Genomic DNA, 17390 nt, shown 5'->3' on the forward strand with positions numbered 1-17390 from the left:
TAAGTAAATCCAACAAACAATGTATGTGTCCAGCTTAACAGTTTAAAATTCAAGTGATGATATCAACTACTTTTACAATACTTACATGTTAAATATATGTACAAAACTCTGGATTGTATAAAAATAATGCATTACTTATGGCACACAAAATAACAATTAGGTTTATAAACAAAAGCGATCAGATATCCAAATTATAAATTATTTGACATATTCCATATGGTGGACCATCCATTCTCATTATGCAGTTTGAATTCATCTAGTTCATAATTTTGTATTCTGGAAGTAATAATTGGTATTCAACACTTTCATCTTCTGCAGGTGAATACAATATGTACAATGTTTTTTTAGGGTTTTCTAGATTGACCCTTTAAAGAGAGACTTTTTACCATTAGAGTATGGAAGCTACCGGAATGGAAAACTTTCAGTTGGGCCACCCTGTATACCACTCATACTGCATATGGAGACTATCATAGTCGATAAAATAACAGAAGTCAAATTGCACCGTAAAGTGTAATATTTATTTTCTAATAAAGAATAGTGGAATGTGCCTCATTATGCGTTTTGTCTAGTATAACCTTTGCAGCTTTGGTTTTCGTTTCTGTTAAACCTACTTAAAATTTATCAGTCTTTACAATAACAATATTTTCTTAAGTTGGGAAATTCATTTTCAATGCATCCATCTTGCCTACCGTACATATTAATCCTACTAACGTCACTCAAGCTCAGAGTGAATTTATTCGATTTAATGTCATGCGTAATACTTGCTTCAAAGAGAGACTCTCCGGGCACTAACATTGCCTTGATTTGGTATAAATCCTTGTGGACCTTCATGTTCGAAGTTAAATCGGGTACAAAACCGTCTATGTCTGCGTTCTTTTTGAATTTCAAAAGATTTTTGTTAGGACTCATTTTTGTAGCCCAGATTATTTTTGAAAGTGACAGCACTGCGCATAAGTGGCGCTGTCCGCTGGTGTAGTTATTAATCGTGTTCACCAACGTATCTCCTAACTCCCCAACTATGGGATTCGTGACGTCCACTTGATTCCATTCCAGGCACGCGCACCAATGCGGTTCAATGTACGCGTGCGCACAACCACGTTCAGGCGGAATCTAAAGTTAAAATTGAAACCATAGTTTCGTTACGAAATTGTGTGGCTAACCTTGCTAAACAATGAGATGGATCTGTGCTTGAGGTCCGCTACATCTGTAGAACCAAGGTGAATTACACTCAGTAACGTTGAGTAGATATCGAACGGCGTTGTCAATTGATTTACGTTACTCAAAAAGTTGCTGTATGCCTGTCGATGTTGAGTTTTGAATGACTGAGGAAATGTGAATGAAAAGAAAGGTAGCCGTTCTTCTAGTTTCCCTTGGATCGTGTCACGAATGTTGGCAAACCTGTTGAGAAGTATTAGTTACACCTTGAAATTTTTTCCTGTTTGAATAAGTTGCGGTAATATCAAATTTGACTACTTGAAACCAAATGGTTAACACCTTTATTGTATTGTAACAGTGCGCTGCTCATAATGCAACATGGCAGAATGATAGTGAATTAATTTACGTTTGCAACAGTTGTTGATTTCTCTTGCATATCCATTTTTTCTGTCTTACCATTTTATTCCGAGGTGAATTATTATTTTTAGACGTTAGAAGCAACAAAAAGGGATTTGCTGTGATTTGTGTGGAATTATTAACTCGGACCCCACCATAATAATTGTATTTTATTTTATTATAATTTAAGGAAAGCAGTCTGAGATTTTAAAATGTTTAAATTGAAAAGATTTTATGTTATTAAAACTACTTTGAGTCTCAAAAAATTCCAGGTTATTTAGTTTCTTAGATTTTGATTAATTTTAAAATTTTCTTATTTCTCTTGTCGAACGTCTGCGTGCGGGGTAATTTGCCCACACAAGCTTTGCGAACTTCTCCATTCTTTATGTTACTTTTCATCTGTTTCAGAATACAAGTAGGTATGTCATTATTAATGAATTAATTGCGTGTTTATTCGAACCCATTGTGCGACTCGGATAGAGTTTTCATGTCATATTTTTCTGTCCAACATTTGTGTACTTAATCCCATGAAATTTTCAGAAGTTGATTGAGGTTCCCGTGTCTCCCAAAAAATAAACAAATTAAAAAATTAATTTAAGTCAAAATTGGGATTTTTTTGTAACAGGGGGCGGAAGTGTACGAGGAGAAATTATAAAAATTCAATTTTGTTTTGTTTGAGCTAGTTGAACAGGTGTTGTGGGTGGTGTAGTTGCTCACATAGAGTATTAAGTATTAGGCGCCCAACGTTAATCCACAGCAATGTATCTATTGATAACTTTGCATCCGTATGGTTAATAGTGAATAATTATAAATTAGTTTGAGCGAAATCAGATCCCACAGCTTACCTGTGACCATGATCGGCCATTAGTATAAGTAAAGTGTTCTCTAACATTCTGTTGGCGTTCAGATCTTTCAAAAATTGAAGTAAATCATCATCTGCCGCTCCTATCAAATTATACGAATCATGAGAGAGCTCTCCGTGAAATCCGAATATAAACTTTGGCTTGTACTTGTACACACTAAAAAACTAATGATTCGCCAATTATGTAAAGAAACTCAAACAAAAAAACTCACATTTTTAATTTGGTTCATCATAACCATATGTCGCGGAACGGCACCCGCGCATAATTTAGGACTGTGAGACCACTCACGGTGAGCAGCAACGTAGTATGGCCTCATGTAGTGGTCGGTAGGTGGATCCTATCAAGCACGTCTTAATGTATCACGATTCTTGCACACTTACCTTGAAGCCTCTTAGGCGGTATGTGAAAGTACCCAGATCTGGAACATCCTCAAGGAAACCCGTAACATACCCATTCTTTCTAAAGTCATTCCATACAAATGGGTATACGTCGACAGTAGTGGAATTGGAAATTCTTTTACGAGTGTCTGGCAACTCCAATTCTGTTTTACCAGTAAGAATTGGAATAAGCGCTTGAGGAGTACCATCTCCGACAATATTATAGCTGAAATACACTCAGTCATTGTTAATAAATTTACAGTAATGCGCGCGCACCCTTTCAGCACGTCTCCTTTCAGGACTTCCACAAAATACCTGTAACTTTTCGGCAATTTACGAATAAATGTATTTCGTGACAGCGAGTCGAATCCGAGCATTAAAACATTCAATTTCAAAGAATCGCTCGGCACAAAGTGCCAACCCGTTCTCTCCGTCACATCCTTATCGACCCTTATACCAGTCAAAGTTGACGACCACATTTTGCCTTCCTTATTTTTACAAAGCACTTTCACCTGTTTATAAACGAAGTAATCTCGGTATGTTGTTAAAGATCAAGGTCACTCACCACGTCACTCTTTACTAATTTATAATAGGCGTCTGTATTCGTTACGTCGCCAGGGGCCGAGTAAAAGTCATCCTTTCGGATCAGATCTGTGAACGAGCATGTGATCGGGCCGTATATCGCTTTTGCCTTTTCTTGAATTCGACATTCGGAATTCTGTAATGAGATGCTCTACTTAAGACAAGTTAAGGCAGGTGCCAAATTCTTGACAGAACAGCTTCTTAGCTCCTACGAAATATTTAAAAAAAAGTTTTTGACAGTCTTACATCCTTTATGCCTAATGTAAACTGTCAAAATTTCAACGTTTTCTAAACAAAAATGAGGACAAATTTGCATTTTTTTAAAAAATATTTCAAAATAACCGAAATACCAAAAAACTGAAAATGTCAAATTTCGTTTTCATTTTGCTTAACTGAAACAATCGGAAATGGACGGTTCCCGTTAGCACAAAATAATGACGTGTCACACAATACTTTTACATCAATTTATAAGGAACATTTCAAAATGACATTTTCAGTTTTTTGGTGATATGTTGTTTTTAAAAAATTTCAAATGTCCAAAAAACGGTGACTGTAATAGCCACCTAACGTGGGAAGTTAAATGGAAAAGCACACGAAAAAAACGCAAATTGGGTGATCTCGCCGGTCACCCCAGGTGATAGTACAAGAACAACTGCTTTAAAAAAACGTGCAAATGGCAAAGTTGGCAAAACCCGGGTTTTTGAATAAAAACCCATGGGTATTTGAGGTTTTTGTGGGGTTTTTCTGGGCAATTGGGTTTTTGTATGATTATTGTCCGCATTATTGCGACGCCATCTGTTACAGGATAGAACAAACAGCTCAAAGCTAAACTGTAAAAGTTTAGGGTTATGTTGGTTCAAAAAAATCAAATAAACGTTCGCGTCCGCGTCCTCTTCTTTATAAAAAGTTAGAAAGCTAAACATTTAATAATTTATCATTATAAGGTTATAGAAGTCTAATTGAAAACTCTTCCGTTATATTTATGTAATGTATTTTGCCAAAACCCTAAAATTATAAAACCCGGGTTTTTGTTACGAAAACAAATAAATAAATAAATAAATAAATGAAATGTTTTTGTAAAAAACCCATCCTGTTTTTGTACTTTGGGTTTTTGTTTGCCAACCCTGGCAAAAGGCAAATGAACTCCCTCCCTCCCCTGCACATATAGTTTCTCCTCAAATTGCACTGCTTGCTAATTGACGCAGCCTGTATAAACACTATTTTTTGGGGGTAAATATATAAGAGCTTGATTTTTAATCGGATAATTTTATTTTAAAACACAACAATTTTGGACGGAAAAAACTAGAAATCAAAAGTGTGATAAAATTTTTTATCTTATGCTTTTGATCGAGTTTTTTCCTGGAAGCAACAAAATTTGAGTGCATTTTTATCGCTGATAAAAAGCTACCTAACTTTGAATCACTTAAAAAATCATCTGATTGGTTAGAATTTGAAGTAATCACCAAGCTGATTGGTTGTATATTAATGGAGTGTATTAATCTTGAAAATAACGCTAAAAAATATTAACTGAAACTATTTAATAAATAAAGTGCAACTTGACTTGATAATCCGATACAATTGATTTTTTTCAGAATGATTATCATTACCATAATATGAAGCAATTTTCTCACAAATTACATTTATCCAATGAGGAATACCTCGACAATTACACATCAGGTTATCAAGGTATAGTACATACTCTTCTTAATGAAACAACAGGTATATTTTTAGATAAGTCAATATTTACCGTAGTCTATTGACTTAAGTCGTGATTTAAAGAAAGCGACCTACAGAACTATGTAGGTATTTGTGACTAGAAGTAATTTGTATGTTAGAAAACCTCGTAGAAAACATAATTGTTTACATAATATCATGTTTAAATATATCAAGTGAGTATGCATAATAGGTAAGACTTAAGTATTGATTCCTGATCCTGTATAAATAAACATTAAAAAAGACCGAAATTGAAGCTTGTGATACTGCTTTTGAAAAACACACTAATCAAATTTCATGTCCGGCAAACAATAAAAAGTTTACCTGTGTTCAGCACAGTATTCATACTTTATAAACTAACTTCTATATTCCCTAATAGTACTGTACTTACTTCACATACAACCCAATCGATTCCAGCAGCACTGCAATTAATAGGTGGAACATATTTGACAAACTTCATCATTTCGGGTGCATTAACCGGAAGATTCGGTTGCTTACATGACTCGTAACTCGCCCTTTCTTTGATAACTTCGTCTATCTTCTCTCTGCAAATACTGCACTTCACGCTGAGAGCCACAGCAATCTCATACTTACAGTTTTAGTCTCCGATCGTAATCATCTGCGAGGGCAATTGATTTGAGCTTAATTAGAACTACAAAACTGAACAGAAGGAGGATAAAGAATAATAAGGCTTTCCTAGTTTGCATTTTTCGTATGAAACCCATGTCTAGAAGACGTTACAACTTCCTAAAAGGAATTTTTATACATTCATGAAGGTTATAACTGAAAGATGACACGCAAACAGTGTTAAGTTGTGTAAATTAGTATGTAATTGTTAGCATGATAACAAGTCAATTCGATAAACTCAAACATTTGTATGGTCATTGGTCAGTGTTCAATCAGTTTGGGTCAGTGTCAGTTGTCACAAAACACACCAGTGTGCTATATAGTACGGTTCGAAAAAGCTTGGGTGTTAATCACAGAGTACTTACTCTAGTTAGGCAACGTTGGGTTAAGAGTTGGCAACTGTGTAGAGTACAATGACGTAGAAACTTGTATCTGTTCGAGTCTCAGAACACAATACTCTGAGGTTCGAGAGTTAAATAAATAAACGTGAAGAATATGTACACAAACATTACATTGTGCAGTCGATACAATCACAGATTACCCATATAGGTAAATAGAAAAACCTAAGTGGAAAAAAGTGGGTGATAAAGCAAAAAAGAGGATACAAGTATTATGCAATTCTATGTTGAGTTACGTACATCGATGTCAATATTAACACAAATTAGAAATGCTAAAGGAGCCAGGATCTCTTCATACTAATGGAAATGTTTCAGAGATTAAAGTTAAAAAATATATACCTATATATCTAATCTACTACTACTACTACTACTACTAGATTCTACTAGAAACAGCTTACCGAATATGGAAATGTAAACACATCGGCACGACACGACGCATGTATCGATCTCCGACTCTTCTTCTCTTTGTTTTATATTGTTGCTCTTAAATTTTGAAGCATTGAAAACTTCGTAGTGAGAAGTTCTACTCTGTATACACAACTTACAACGACGCACACATTAGCTGTATTCGTTTCAAGTGATTTATGAAGTGATTGCACTTTGTTTTTTTCGTTTACAATCAGTTCCCCCCACTACTGACCAAGTGAACAGAAATCACTATTATCTGATTGCGAGAAAAGTTGGTACAGTTAAATCCATTGAACTACAAACTCTGTAACTGGAACGGCATCGCCCGTAATCAGCCGTTGCCAGGGGCCGTGCCGAATTTTTGTGAGAGAGAGATGGGTAGAGGTAGGTATCCCTTACCTTGTTTCACTCACGTGCGCTTATGGGATGATTTATACTACGTCTTACATTATTTTTGTAAAATACGTTATTAAGAGATTTGAAAAAATGGTCATGAGTTGTATTGCATATACGTGCAATCATTTTCATAATAAAAATTCAAATATTCAATTTCATGGGTACGTTTTGATAATATTTTTCAACCTCGACGCGCGCATTTAATATTTTTGCGCATGACGACATTTGCACCGCTCAGATTTCTTGACTACTGTACCTCACCCTCATTTATACTGCCTTTATGAATAATTCTTCTTTCGCACTCTTTAATACTAATTCAATAGGGCATTCCACTCGCTAGAAAGCATCATATGAAGAAAAGCGTTAACGCCGCCAAAACCTATAAAGCCGTTTTGACTTACTAATTTTTCACTCAACGTTATTATTGATACTGCGCACTAATGGGGCGAAAAATACGTTTAAGGATTGATTTTTGTATTTATTACCGATTCCTTCGGCCCACAATCAACGTACATTAGGAGGCGTCAAAGTGTAAAATATAAAAGCATACACATATCACAAAGGTAGAAAATATCACGGTTTGCATTTTCTGCATCCATATCCATCCACATAGTTACATATGAAAAACTTTTTTATTTCTCTACGAAACATTCCGAGGGATTTGCAGGTCTTGAGTTTTTCTGGGGCCAGTTCCGGAAAATATGGGAGACCTTTTGTAGAAGGTGTAATTCTGACCTCACAGAACTCGGCGTATGTTTCATCTTGGGACAAAACTGGGTTATATAAGTAGCGCAATTCCTTATAAACCCTCTGCTCCAATTACCGTGGTTAGATGCACCAGATCGAAACCTTTCGCTGCTCATCAACGAAATTAGCACTTATGCATTACTCAAGCCGCTCACTGTGGATGTTCCAATGGGTATTTGACCTGAATCTTTGATTTTGAAATTGACTTGATTTAACCTCATATGCAGATTCATGTGTTTGATACCGTTAACCTTTTGCTTAAAATCGCGTTCATTTTTAGTGTAATGTTTGTTTGCATTTCGATTACAAGTACAATAATAAGCCACCTCTGACACACACCAGAGATATTTATGTGTGTGCATTTGTTTTTATGTGTCCTAGAAAAAAGCCACCTTGCTGATACCCTATTGCTAACCGATTCTTGTACGTAATCCTTGAAATGTAAATTAAATTTTGCGAAATTAAGGGGCAAATATGCCATTTATAAACGTTTCCAGCTTGATTTTATTTCCGTGGTCTTGTAGTGTGAACGGGGACGTTAGCGGACGACCCTGGGGGTTAAGTACACTACAGTGGAGCTTGAACTGCATCAAGGTGACCATAACCCCAACCATTTATACATTTTTGCAACGTACTATAAAAACCTATGCGAATATGTGCGACGTATTGCGATTACCGCAACAACATCAAGCATAATACCATCCAGAACCGATTGCATTTATAAGTCGCTCACATGGAACCGTAATTCAAGAAGTATTATAGTAACCGGAACCAATACAGTTGAGTTGTGTGCATACATTGAAAAAGAGCACATGAAGCGGAGTGTGGGCAGTTGGGTCTAAGTTACTAAAATTTATAACAGCGCGAATTTCACTATTTACCACTTCGGCAACGATACTGGAACTTCAATTAAATACAATTCAATTTACTTATACAGCAAACGAAAAGCTTATTTTAGAAAATTCTATATAGTCAGTCTTCCTCGAAAGAACAAGTCACATCCACTTTAAGTAATTCCTTACCGCTTGTGACTAATCCTTTATCGACTTGATGGCGCCTTGATATCGTTCTAGAAAATTTTACACAAACTTAATCTTAATACTAAACAAACAGAAAATATTTTAGAGTGACTAATGAATGCAAAACAGTAAGAGGGTTGAAGTGTGTGTCCGGAAAACTACTAGAACAGTAGAAAAAGACACTTAGACAGGAGGTGAAACGAACGTTATCATTAGTTCAGGAATAAAGCACTGAATCTACAGAAAAAACGTTCTATAAACTTTCTTGCAACTAATCCTTTAATCCTTCTTGAAAGCGTTTCAAGTTTTCTGCACATTCGAGACATGTATATTGAGTGATACGAGAGAATTTGAGAAAAGTTACCACATTATGGAGATCTCTCTACGTCCCATCACTATCGAGAGTGACTATAGAGTACCCCTTTATACCCCGATCATTGTCCGACTGTATGTGAAATACATGGTACTCCAGAGGGCGGAATGGAGGACCGCAATGACGCTGACAAACTGCGAGCAACGCCATATTGACCCGAAAAATGGTACATCAGGTCCTACACGTGTCGACAATCAAGAAACTTATTACAACTCTGTATCTACACCCGAGGCTTTTTCTTTCAATCACTAGCCCGACGCGAAAATGCAGTGCACGTGCCCTAATCTCTTTATACTTGTGTATGGATTGTTTCAGGGTCTCCCAGATGACGTCACGTGTTTCCATTATTTATTGTAATTATTTACAGCCATTTACTTATAACAAATGTAAAAAACTAATACTATCTGTTCAATTTTCATGTTCCACTATAAGTATCTTCAGCGAGGCTTTCCAAACTGAGCAGTTGACGACAATTAAAAATGTGTATAATTTAAGTACAACATACATTTAATCACTGCTACTCTCTGACAGTTCAGCATCTTCTTTTGCCGCCCTTTTTTTCATCTTCCTCGGTTCGACATAACCGGGTCCCTTTCTCGACTTTCGAAATACTTCAATCGCCTTTATTTTACTTCTGAGTGCGTCCGCCTTGTCCCTTTGCTTTTGAGGAATGACCTCCTTTTTGTGGAGTTGCGCCTTGGTAACCGCCACTTGCTTCTCAATATCATCCCGAATTTGTTTTACCTTCGTTCTCGTTTGGGCTTTTGACTTTCTCAACGCTTGTACATCTTCGTCGGAAGATAAGTGATCATTTTCCTCGGGAGTTTTTCGCTGTTTACGTTTCTGCCTTTTCTTTTTCTCTTCTTTGTCGCCGTTTTCGATAGTATCGACAGCCCGCTTTACTCGTTTACTCATTTTATTTTCAATGTCTCCTCCAGTAATTTTATGTTTCGTTTTAAAATAGTCTTTAATGGATTTTTGCGATTGCGTCTCGTTTTGCTTTTTCAATACTGGTTTCAAGATGTTTTCGCTTTTTTCTGGCGGCCATCCGAATTTCCTTTTCGCATACTCGACCAAAGCGCGTTCGTTCGGTTTCCCCCATGAGAAAGCTTCACCGCTGGAATCAATGTTCGGTTCCAAATACGCTCTTATTACATTAAGGTTAGGAAAACCTTCGTTTATAGCAACATTTTTCAGTTTGGTTCGCAGTCCAGTTCGTCCTAATCCGCCGACCTTTTCCTTACATAACCATTTGCGAAATTCCTCCAGACCGGCTGCTAGTTGTTGGTAGTTGTAACTATTTTCGAGTAATTTTTTTGGAGGCGGAAAAGCGCCAAGGATCTCTAAGGCGGTTACCGGCCCAATTCCTTGAATCCCTATAGTATAATCACTTCCCACTAGTAAGGCGAGCAGTATCATTTGCTCACGTGTTAACTCTAAAAGATTAATTACAGTATAGTGAGATATTCTCTAAATGGAATAGAAAGTTAATCTTTAGGTTCATTTTTGCATTGGGCACAAGGGGACAACACATTTTTTATGGGAAAAAAAATGAAAATCAAAAAACTCACGTACTATAATGTTCTTGAATCCTTTCGGCTCGAAACTCCATAACATGCTTCTGTTGATTAAAGAAATTTTTATAAACAGTCTTGCCCCCAAATAACCATATATCACTGTCATCAGTAATGGTACCATCGGTCAAATTAATAATTTCCAAAAAAGCACATTGCGCCTCGGCTTCCATGGGGGCAACAATATACGGTACTCCAAACAGTCTGAGTAAGTCCTTGAACTATTCGTAAATACATTAAAGCCAAAGTTGAAACTTACCTGAGTTTCCTGCACAATTTGCTCGGACAGACTATTTGCCATTCGCTCTTTTGTCAACTGATCTGTTAGTAACTCTATATTTTGATCTTCTAAATCCTGCCTAATTTCCCTTAGTTCTTCCGAAGTTACTCGACTCTGTACAGTATGATCATCCTGCACTTGATTCGTGGTTGCTTCATTTGCACCTTGGTTTCTATCTCCCTCACTTTCAACTGGTAAAGGCGCTGTCAATTTCTTTAAATTTACTTTTCCTGGCAGATTCTTATTTGCAGAAACTTCATTTGAAGAAAATACATCACTAAAAAGATCATCTTCAACAGATTTCTCTGGTTGTATAACAATTTCAAACAAATTCTTCGTGTCTTCTTTCGGTGTTTCTTCCACTTCGACGAATTCTTCAGCAGAATCTGAGCTAACATCATAAGCAAATTCTGCAGCTTTACCGTCAACTGGTCCCTCTTCTACTTCCACTGTAGTACTTGGTAATTTCGCGCTCGCCGACTCTTGCGGCACGTCTTCGACAGATTTACTTACAATTTCAAATGAATGCGTCATATCTCCTTTGGGAGTTTCTTTGGCGTGTTCATCTTCAACTAATTCTTCTGGTGAATCGGAGCTACCATTATCTTCTATTGTAATGTGCTCGTCTACTTCTATAGTAACACTAGGTAATTTTGAGTTTTGGACGATAACCGCATCGTCATTTAGGGCGGATTTCGGTTTCTCACTCTTATTGGCAGTTACTTCCCCACTCATAATTTTTGCAACTTCGTTAGGGGTTAGTCCACTATACTCGACCATGTAGTTTTTAACAGAGTCTAAAACCTTATTCGCATTTGACGGTTTACTGCAATCTTCTTCAGATTCACTGGAACTTGGAAAATCGGCATCGTCGAAGTCTTGAAGAAAGGAAAAATTGTTGCGCTTCCTCTGTTTTTGTTTGCAGCCTTTTTGTGAGCTCGATGAGGTCTCTTGGGAGGTAGAGGGAGTGTCTTGAAGTGACAGCTGAATTGCCAACTCTAAATCTTCTTCGAACTCTTTATCTGCCTTAGTCGGGTTTTCTTTTGTACTCTCTTCCTTGGTCTGTTCCTCTTTGGGAACATTTTCTAAAGTGGTGACTTCAGCATTTCGTTTTGCATCATTTATCGCTTTCTTCAAGTCTTTGATTAGTAAATACTTCTTACTCTCATCAGACGCAATGTGTTTTCCCACCGAGTCACCAGTTATAACTCCTTGATCATTGAGAAGCGTTTCAAGCTCGGCCAGAGAAAGTGACCGCCCGCCCATCTCCTTCTCGGCCTCTTCGAGTGAAACCTGCACGGAATATCGCTTTAAAAGACGTTTCATTTGAAAACCAGAGAAATCGTCGCTTTTCTTCGGCAGTTCGTGTAGTCTACCCCATGACGACTGTTTCCTTGTTTCCTTCAAGTCGGTAAGTATATCGTGTCGTACATCGGCCGGTAAAGCTTTAAAATGGACGCTCTTTTCATCGATCGTGTGCAAATCCCAGTGCTTGGTGGGACTTGAGTCGACAGAAGTTGTTGACTCTTCCTCGGAGACTGTCGACTCGAAGTCTGTAGGCGGTAGCTTGTATAAGTCTTCTCCTTTTTCCTTTGCCGAATTTATAACTAAATTAATTTTTGATTCTTCCGAGAGAATTTTATTTATCGCAGTGTGTTTTAAAAGAGCCGAGACTAGTTGTTTATGGATAGTATCTGCTTCATTTAAGTTCTTCGCCCTTTTATTGGCTCTTTTGTACTATAAAGAAATAAATCTGAGTAAATACGATAGAATAAACACAAAATACATATTAAAATCATCTGGTTCAAAGTCATGACAGGGGCGGTGTAGGTGACTTAAAATCAAAATCACTTTTCTCGAAACACACGAAGTACAAAATCGAGTAGTGGCTGGTAATGGTACGGTACGTACTACCCTCAGATGTATGAGGCATAGGAATCACTGCGAGGACAAAAATGGGAAGCAACCTGCATTTTCTGATTTTTGAAAATAGGTAATTTGAAAATGGTTGAAGACAGAGATTTTTGAATGGGAATGAAATATGCAAATTTTGGCAGCTTTCAAAAAGGCATGTTCAATTCAGCCAGGTCAGGCGGCATTCAAACCTCTAAGGTAGAAGTCAACTCTGGTTTAATACTGAAATGCACCTGAAACCTAAAATAATAACGTCGAGTCGATATCGATGACCGGGCTCTCATGCTCTCAATGGGGGTTTACAGTGTAGTTGAATTCCCTAGTTCTAATTTAATAAGCGTATACCTGAAACCATAAAACAATTTTTTGGACAGTAAAAGTTTATTTAAAAATAGTGGATGATTAGAAATCAATACTAAACATGTGCGGTATTAGGGGTTTATTCATAAAACGAGATGATTGTGGCGGGCTCTGTGACGTAATAAGCCCGACCAATCAGCTGCTAGAACCATTCAGATGACATCACGACTTGGAGAATGTCATTTGTAACCTGCGTCATCTGTCACAGGCCCTTGTCACTTGTCGTTCACTTTCACGTTAGATGCATTTTAAAACGTCAAATCCGACAAACGTCAGACCCCCGCACAAGGTTGCCGGTTCACTTCTACGTGATTGGTTGTAGGTTTGTGACGTATTTAGACTGAAGCGTTTCAAATTCGGATTAAAAACGCGGCTTTTCAATAATTTACTTGGTTTTATTTTATTAATTCTCTGTACTTCTGCGTTATGATTAATTAAAGTTTACTAAACTAAAGACATGTGAATTTAACTAAATATTGTGCCACCTCAAAATACACAACACGGGCATACTGCTATTATGGGTAATAAAATGGTCTCTTATAAGGCCCCAAGCGATATGTAGTTTTGCGCAGGGAACAGTGGGAAATGATAAGAAGGCCATTTTGAAAGAATGACAGGGAGAACATCTCCGGTCAGAGATAAGCCAAAGTTCTACTAATTGTACCCTCCATCCAAAGAGCTAAAGACCTGCTAAAGTATAGTAGGAATGAAATGCCAGGAGAGAGAAGAAACTGGTACTGTGAAGCAACCAGAAAATCATACACTTTGTTTTTAAATAGATTTTTTAAATGTTTTTTGACATATATGTCTATAGAATCTGGCGAATTTGATTTCAAATGGACACAATTTAAAAAAATTGTTGAATATAGTCATTTTAATGATAGTTTCTTATTGTAAATTTTGTCAGTAACTGTTTAATCCATTTAATTCTTTTTCTTGTATTTAGTTTGTATGATAAGATTGAAACGCATAACGTTTAACCTGGTCAGGTGTTAGTAGAAAGGTCTTATTGGACAAAAATTAATTGGTTTTGCGAGAAATAATGCCACGTGCAAGATAAGCAATGCAGGTGTCTCGAATAATGGTGGCAGTACAGCGAGTGTGGAACAACGATATTGAATTTATCAGTAGAGGTGGTTTTTCTTTTAAATAGGAAAAACGAAAAATACCTACGTCCGACTTACGGTGGTATGTACACCTCGACAGTGCTATCAGACAGCAATTTACGCGCGAAATCTTGCAAAAGTATTCCCGCCTTTAGATAGCGCTCATGAAGCGCTTTGTCTGGTGAATGGCATCCATTGATGACGTGCAATAATCGATACTTGTGAGAAACTTGACGCGGTTGACACAGGTTGCACAAATCTTATCATAGGTCTCGTCATAGGTATACTATCCATAAAGACGATACGCATTTATGAAGTGGTAGGACTACACAGACCAGTGGCGTACGTAGAAATTTATTCTGGGGGGGGGGGGGGGGGGATTAAACAAGTTCGTGGCACATACAGCCAGTGCGTAATTTTTTTTTCTGGGCAAAAAAAGGCAGTTATTACCTTCCTTTTTTCCCAAAAATCGACTGCACCAAAATTTCTCGGGAAAAAAATTTTTCTTATTAATTTGGGTGCGTAGAATTATTTTTTTATTTTAAAGTGGGCGGAGCGGATAGCGGAGTATTACCTAAATACCTAATAGCTATGATGATAACTCCATTCTTCTGGGGGGGGGGATATATCCCCTTCATCCCCCCCGTAAATACGCCACTGACACAGACCCCATTACTTTTAGGAGAGGTGGATATAAGAATATGAGGAAGAGGAAAAGGAAGAGATGTCCACTATTATATCAATACATGCTACAATGTGCTACCCAATACATTGAGAGATCTGGAAGAGAGGGAGTTCAGCGCCAAGATGAAAGTATATTGATCAGCAACGCATTCTACAGTATTGAAGACTTCTGCAAGTTTAATTTTAACAATGTAGTATATGAGCTATATTTGCATTTTCTATCTTACTTTGACGTGTGGAAGAACATGCATATGTCTATATACACCACCAATTATTATTATTATTATTATTATTATTATGTCCTACTGCATTTGCCTACAACTATATTTTTATTTATTACACATTAAAAAAAATCGCCAAAGGTTTGTGGGGGGGGGGGTCATGACCTCCCCCTTGTATCCGCCCCTGATTACTTTATTGAGTGATAAAGCAGAGTTACCCCACTGACGTAACGAACGCATGTACCTACAGAACGGTTGGCAACACTCTCGCGCAGCCAAGGGTGGCGACTTGTACAAATTAGTAAAGCGGCCACTTATATCAAGTCTTTTATACATCCTTAACAAAAGAAAACATAACTATGCAACTGGAATTGCTTGCTTGCTATCTACAGTACCCCCCCCCCCTGATATTGTTTCGTGGTCTCTTGTAATACAAAAAATTTTCAAATTGAATTTTGATCTGAGGATCAGTCCTGCTAGGTTGGAAACTACTTTGTGACATACTTTTAGTTTCAAAAAATGAAGGGTGCCTTTGAAAATTCCAAAAAACGTTTTTTTTCACTACTAGCGTCTGATGACATGATTATTAACCTTTTTTCCACTTGTAAAGTAGGCTTTCTCGGCATTTGTTCAAAGTGGTTAATAATTTTTTATTATTAACTAGTAGTCAATAATGAGAACTGTCACGCTGTCGCTTTTAGAAAACACAACCCGAAATTTCGCTCAATGAACGTTTAGACAAGTTCTCTAAAACGAATAATTGCCACCATTCGCAATTTCCAGAGAAATTACATACCTAAAATTATCACATTTTGAAAAAATTCGAACGAAATTACTCTTTGAAAAATCTCAATGAACAAAATACGGCCTATTTGACTTGTACTTCCACGTACTTGATTGACATGTTAAATTAATAAACAAAAATTCTGTCCAACCGTTAACTCTCTTATCAATATAATATGTTAATTTAGAGGATTTCAAGTGCTAGTAGTGAAAAAAATAGTATATATACCACGGTAGAGAAGTCTATTATTGCCTTCGCACCTTACCCCCCTCGGCGCAAGCGCCTCGAGATGTAATCTTGGTGCTCAGGCAATAATACTGGACTTCTCTACCTTGATATATAATGTACTATTTCAATACCAGTCAGGGGCTCTTTGGGGACGAGATACGCACAAATGCCTACTCTGATTTGTTTGTTTTTATTTTTCCGATCTGTAGAAATCCGTAGAAAGAAGTAATGACTGTTAGCAAATTTGAAGCCGATAGGAACACTTCGATAATGAATTCTATTTTTACTTATTACATTAAATATTTTAAATAAAATACCGAAGTGTTCCTATCGGCTTCAAATTTACTACACAGTCATTACACTCGTTACATTTTATTTGGAACAGTTTTTTCCGGATTTTTGGACATAAAGGATCAAAATTCACAAATCTCTGTATGATAGGGGTTACCATTGGAGAAGTGCAAGCACCTCCAAAGCCACATTGTCGATGCTCCTACCACAGATAATATTAATGAGAGATGTATAGTTTTGACTGTATGGCAATGACAATTGCGGTTTGTTCCGAAAACTTACAATTGTTTCTTGTTTTAAACTCGGGACTCCTCCATCAAAAATAACGACGGGTTTGATTCCAAAAAAGAGTAATTTACAAATTCGGTAATAAATTCCCAAAAGATGAGCATTGGGTAGCGTTCCGCCTTGCGCGTTTTGAAATCCCTTAATCGCCTGATGCAACCAAATGGACACATCTAAAAAGTGAGGTTAAGGAAAAGAAAACAATCGAGCGATCATCCGTAGCACGCAGCGATAAAAGGATACCCACCGCTAGAACCTTATTATCGAGCGTCTGCAATGGTACTGGTTGTCCAGAAGGCTCAATGAGCCTCCAAAGACCAGTTACCCCCATTAACGGAAGTAATCACAGCTAAAATAGGAAGAGCAAGGCAAAATTCTCACGCTGTCAAGCTCTCAGGGACAAGGACGAATATAAACTAGTACATTCATCCTTCTTATTTTGGTGTTAATTCCCACGGAAAGACGCGAGAATCATCAAATCAGAGGAAAATATTATGTTAACGCAGTCTGAATTACATCGGCTGTATCAAATGTTTGAGCTGAGAATCGCCGAGGCCACCCACTCTTTCCCACACGATGATTTTCCCACGCCCTGGCTATAACCCCAAC

The 17390-nt window shown here is 37.2% G+C and overlaps 2 protein-coding genes across 3 annotated transcripts; both read right to left on the reverse strand.

The window, feature by feature from the left end:
• Nucleotides 1–496: 496 nt before the first annotated feature.
• LOC116171907 lies at nucleotides 497–6818 on the reverse strand. 2 transcript variants are annotated; one of them, XM_031488943.1, is made up of 10 exons: nucleotides 6510–6818; nucleotides 5681–5833; nucleotides 5478–5631; nucleotides 3357–3509; nucleotides 3068–3303; nucleotides 2795–3017; nucleotides 2626–2751; nucleotides 2397–2578; nucleotides 1161–1398; nucleotides 497–1110 (listed from the first exon to the last, which is right to left on the reverse strand). In XM_031488943.1, the coding sequence occupies exons 2-10, from the start codon at nucleotides 5809–5811 to the stop codon at nucleotides 622–624; spliced, it is 1932 nt and encodes a 643-aa protein (XP_031344803.1). In that variant the 5' UTR covers nucleotides 5812–5833; nucleotides 6510–6818; the 3' UTR covers nucleotides 497–621. The 2 variants fall into 2 exon arrangements, with proteins under 2 accessions (XP_031344803.1, XP_031344802.1); XM_031488942.1 differs by lacking the exon at nucleotides 6510–6818 and having other exon boundaries at nucleotides 5681–6057.
• Nucleotides 6819–9388: 2570 nt separating this feature from the next.
• LOC116171906 (DNA repair protein UVH3) lies at nucleotides 9389–17258 on the reverse strand. Its single transcript, XM_031488941.1, has 5 exons — nucleotides 17025–17258; nucleotides 16779–16954; nucleotides 10888–12645; nucleotides 10630–10843; nucleotides 9389–10490 (listed from the first exon to the last, which is right to left on the reverse strand). The coding sequence occupies exons 1-5, from the start codon at nucleotides 17110–17112 to the stop codon at nucleotides 9562–9564; spliced, it is 3165 nt and encodes a 1054-aa protein (XP_031344801.1). The 5' UTR covers nucleotides 17113–17258; the 3' UTR covers nucleotides 9389–9561.
• Nucleotides 17259–17390: the final 132 nt, after the last annotated feature.

The sequence above is a fragment of the Photinus pyralis genome, unplaced genomic scaffold, assembly GCF_008802855.1.
Source record: "Photinus pyralis isolate 1611_PpyrPB1 unplaced genomic scaffold, Ppyr1.3 Ppyr1.4_LG5, whole genome shotgun sequence".
Classification (NCBI taxonomy): Eukaryota; Metazoa; Arthropoda; class Insecta; order Coleoptera; family Lampyridae; genus Photinus; species Photinus pyralis.

Coding starts and splice junctions, on each gene's coding strand:
- LOC116171907 (XM_031488943.1), bottom strand. CDS start 5,811: ATGGGTTTCATACGAAAAATGCAAACTAGGAAAGCCTTATTATTCTTT. Junction 3,510..5,477: donor TCGATTGGGTTGTATGTGAA/GTAAGTACAGTA, acceptor ATCTCATTACAG/AATTCCGAATGTCGAATTCA. Junction 2,579..2,625: donor TGATGAACCAAATTAAAAAT/GTGAGTTTTTTT, acceptor GCGAATCATTAG/TTTTTTAGTGTGTACAAGTA.
- LOC116171906 (XM_031488941.1), bottom strand. CDS start 17,112: ATGGGGGTAACTGGTCTTTGGAGGCTCATTGAGCCTTCTGGACAACCA. Junction 10,844..10,887: donor AAATTGTGCAGGAAACTCAG/GTAAGTTTCAAC, acceptor GAATAGTTCAAG/GACTTACTCAGACTGTTTGG. Junction 10,491..10,629: donor AAGGATTCAAGAACATTATA/GTACGTGAGTTT, acceptor TTAATCTTTTAG/AGTTAACACGTGAGCAAATG.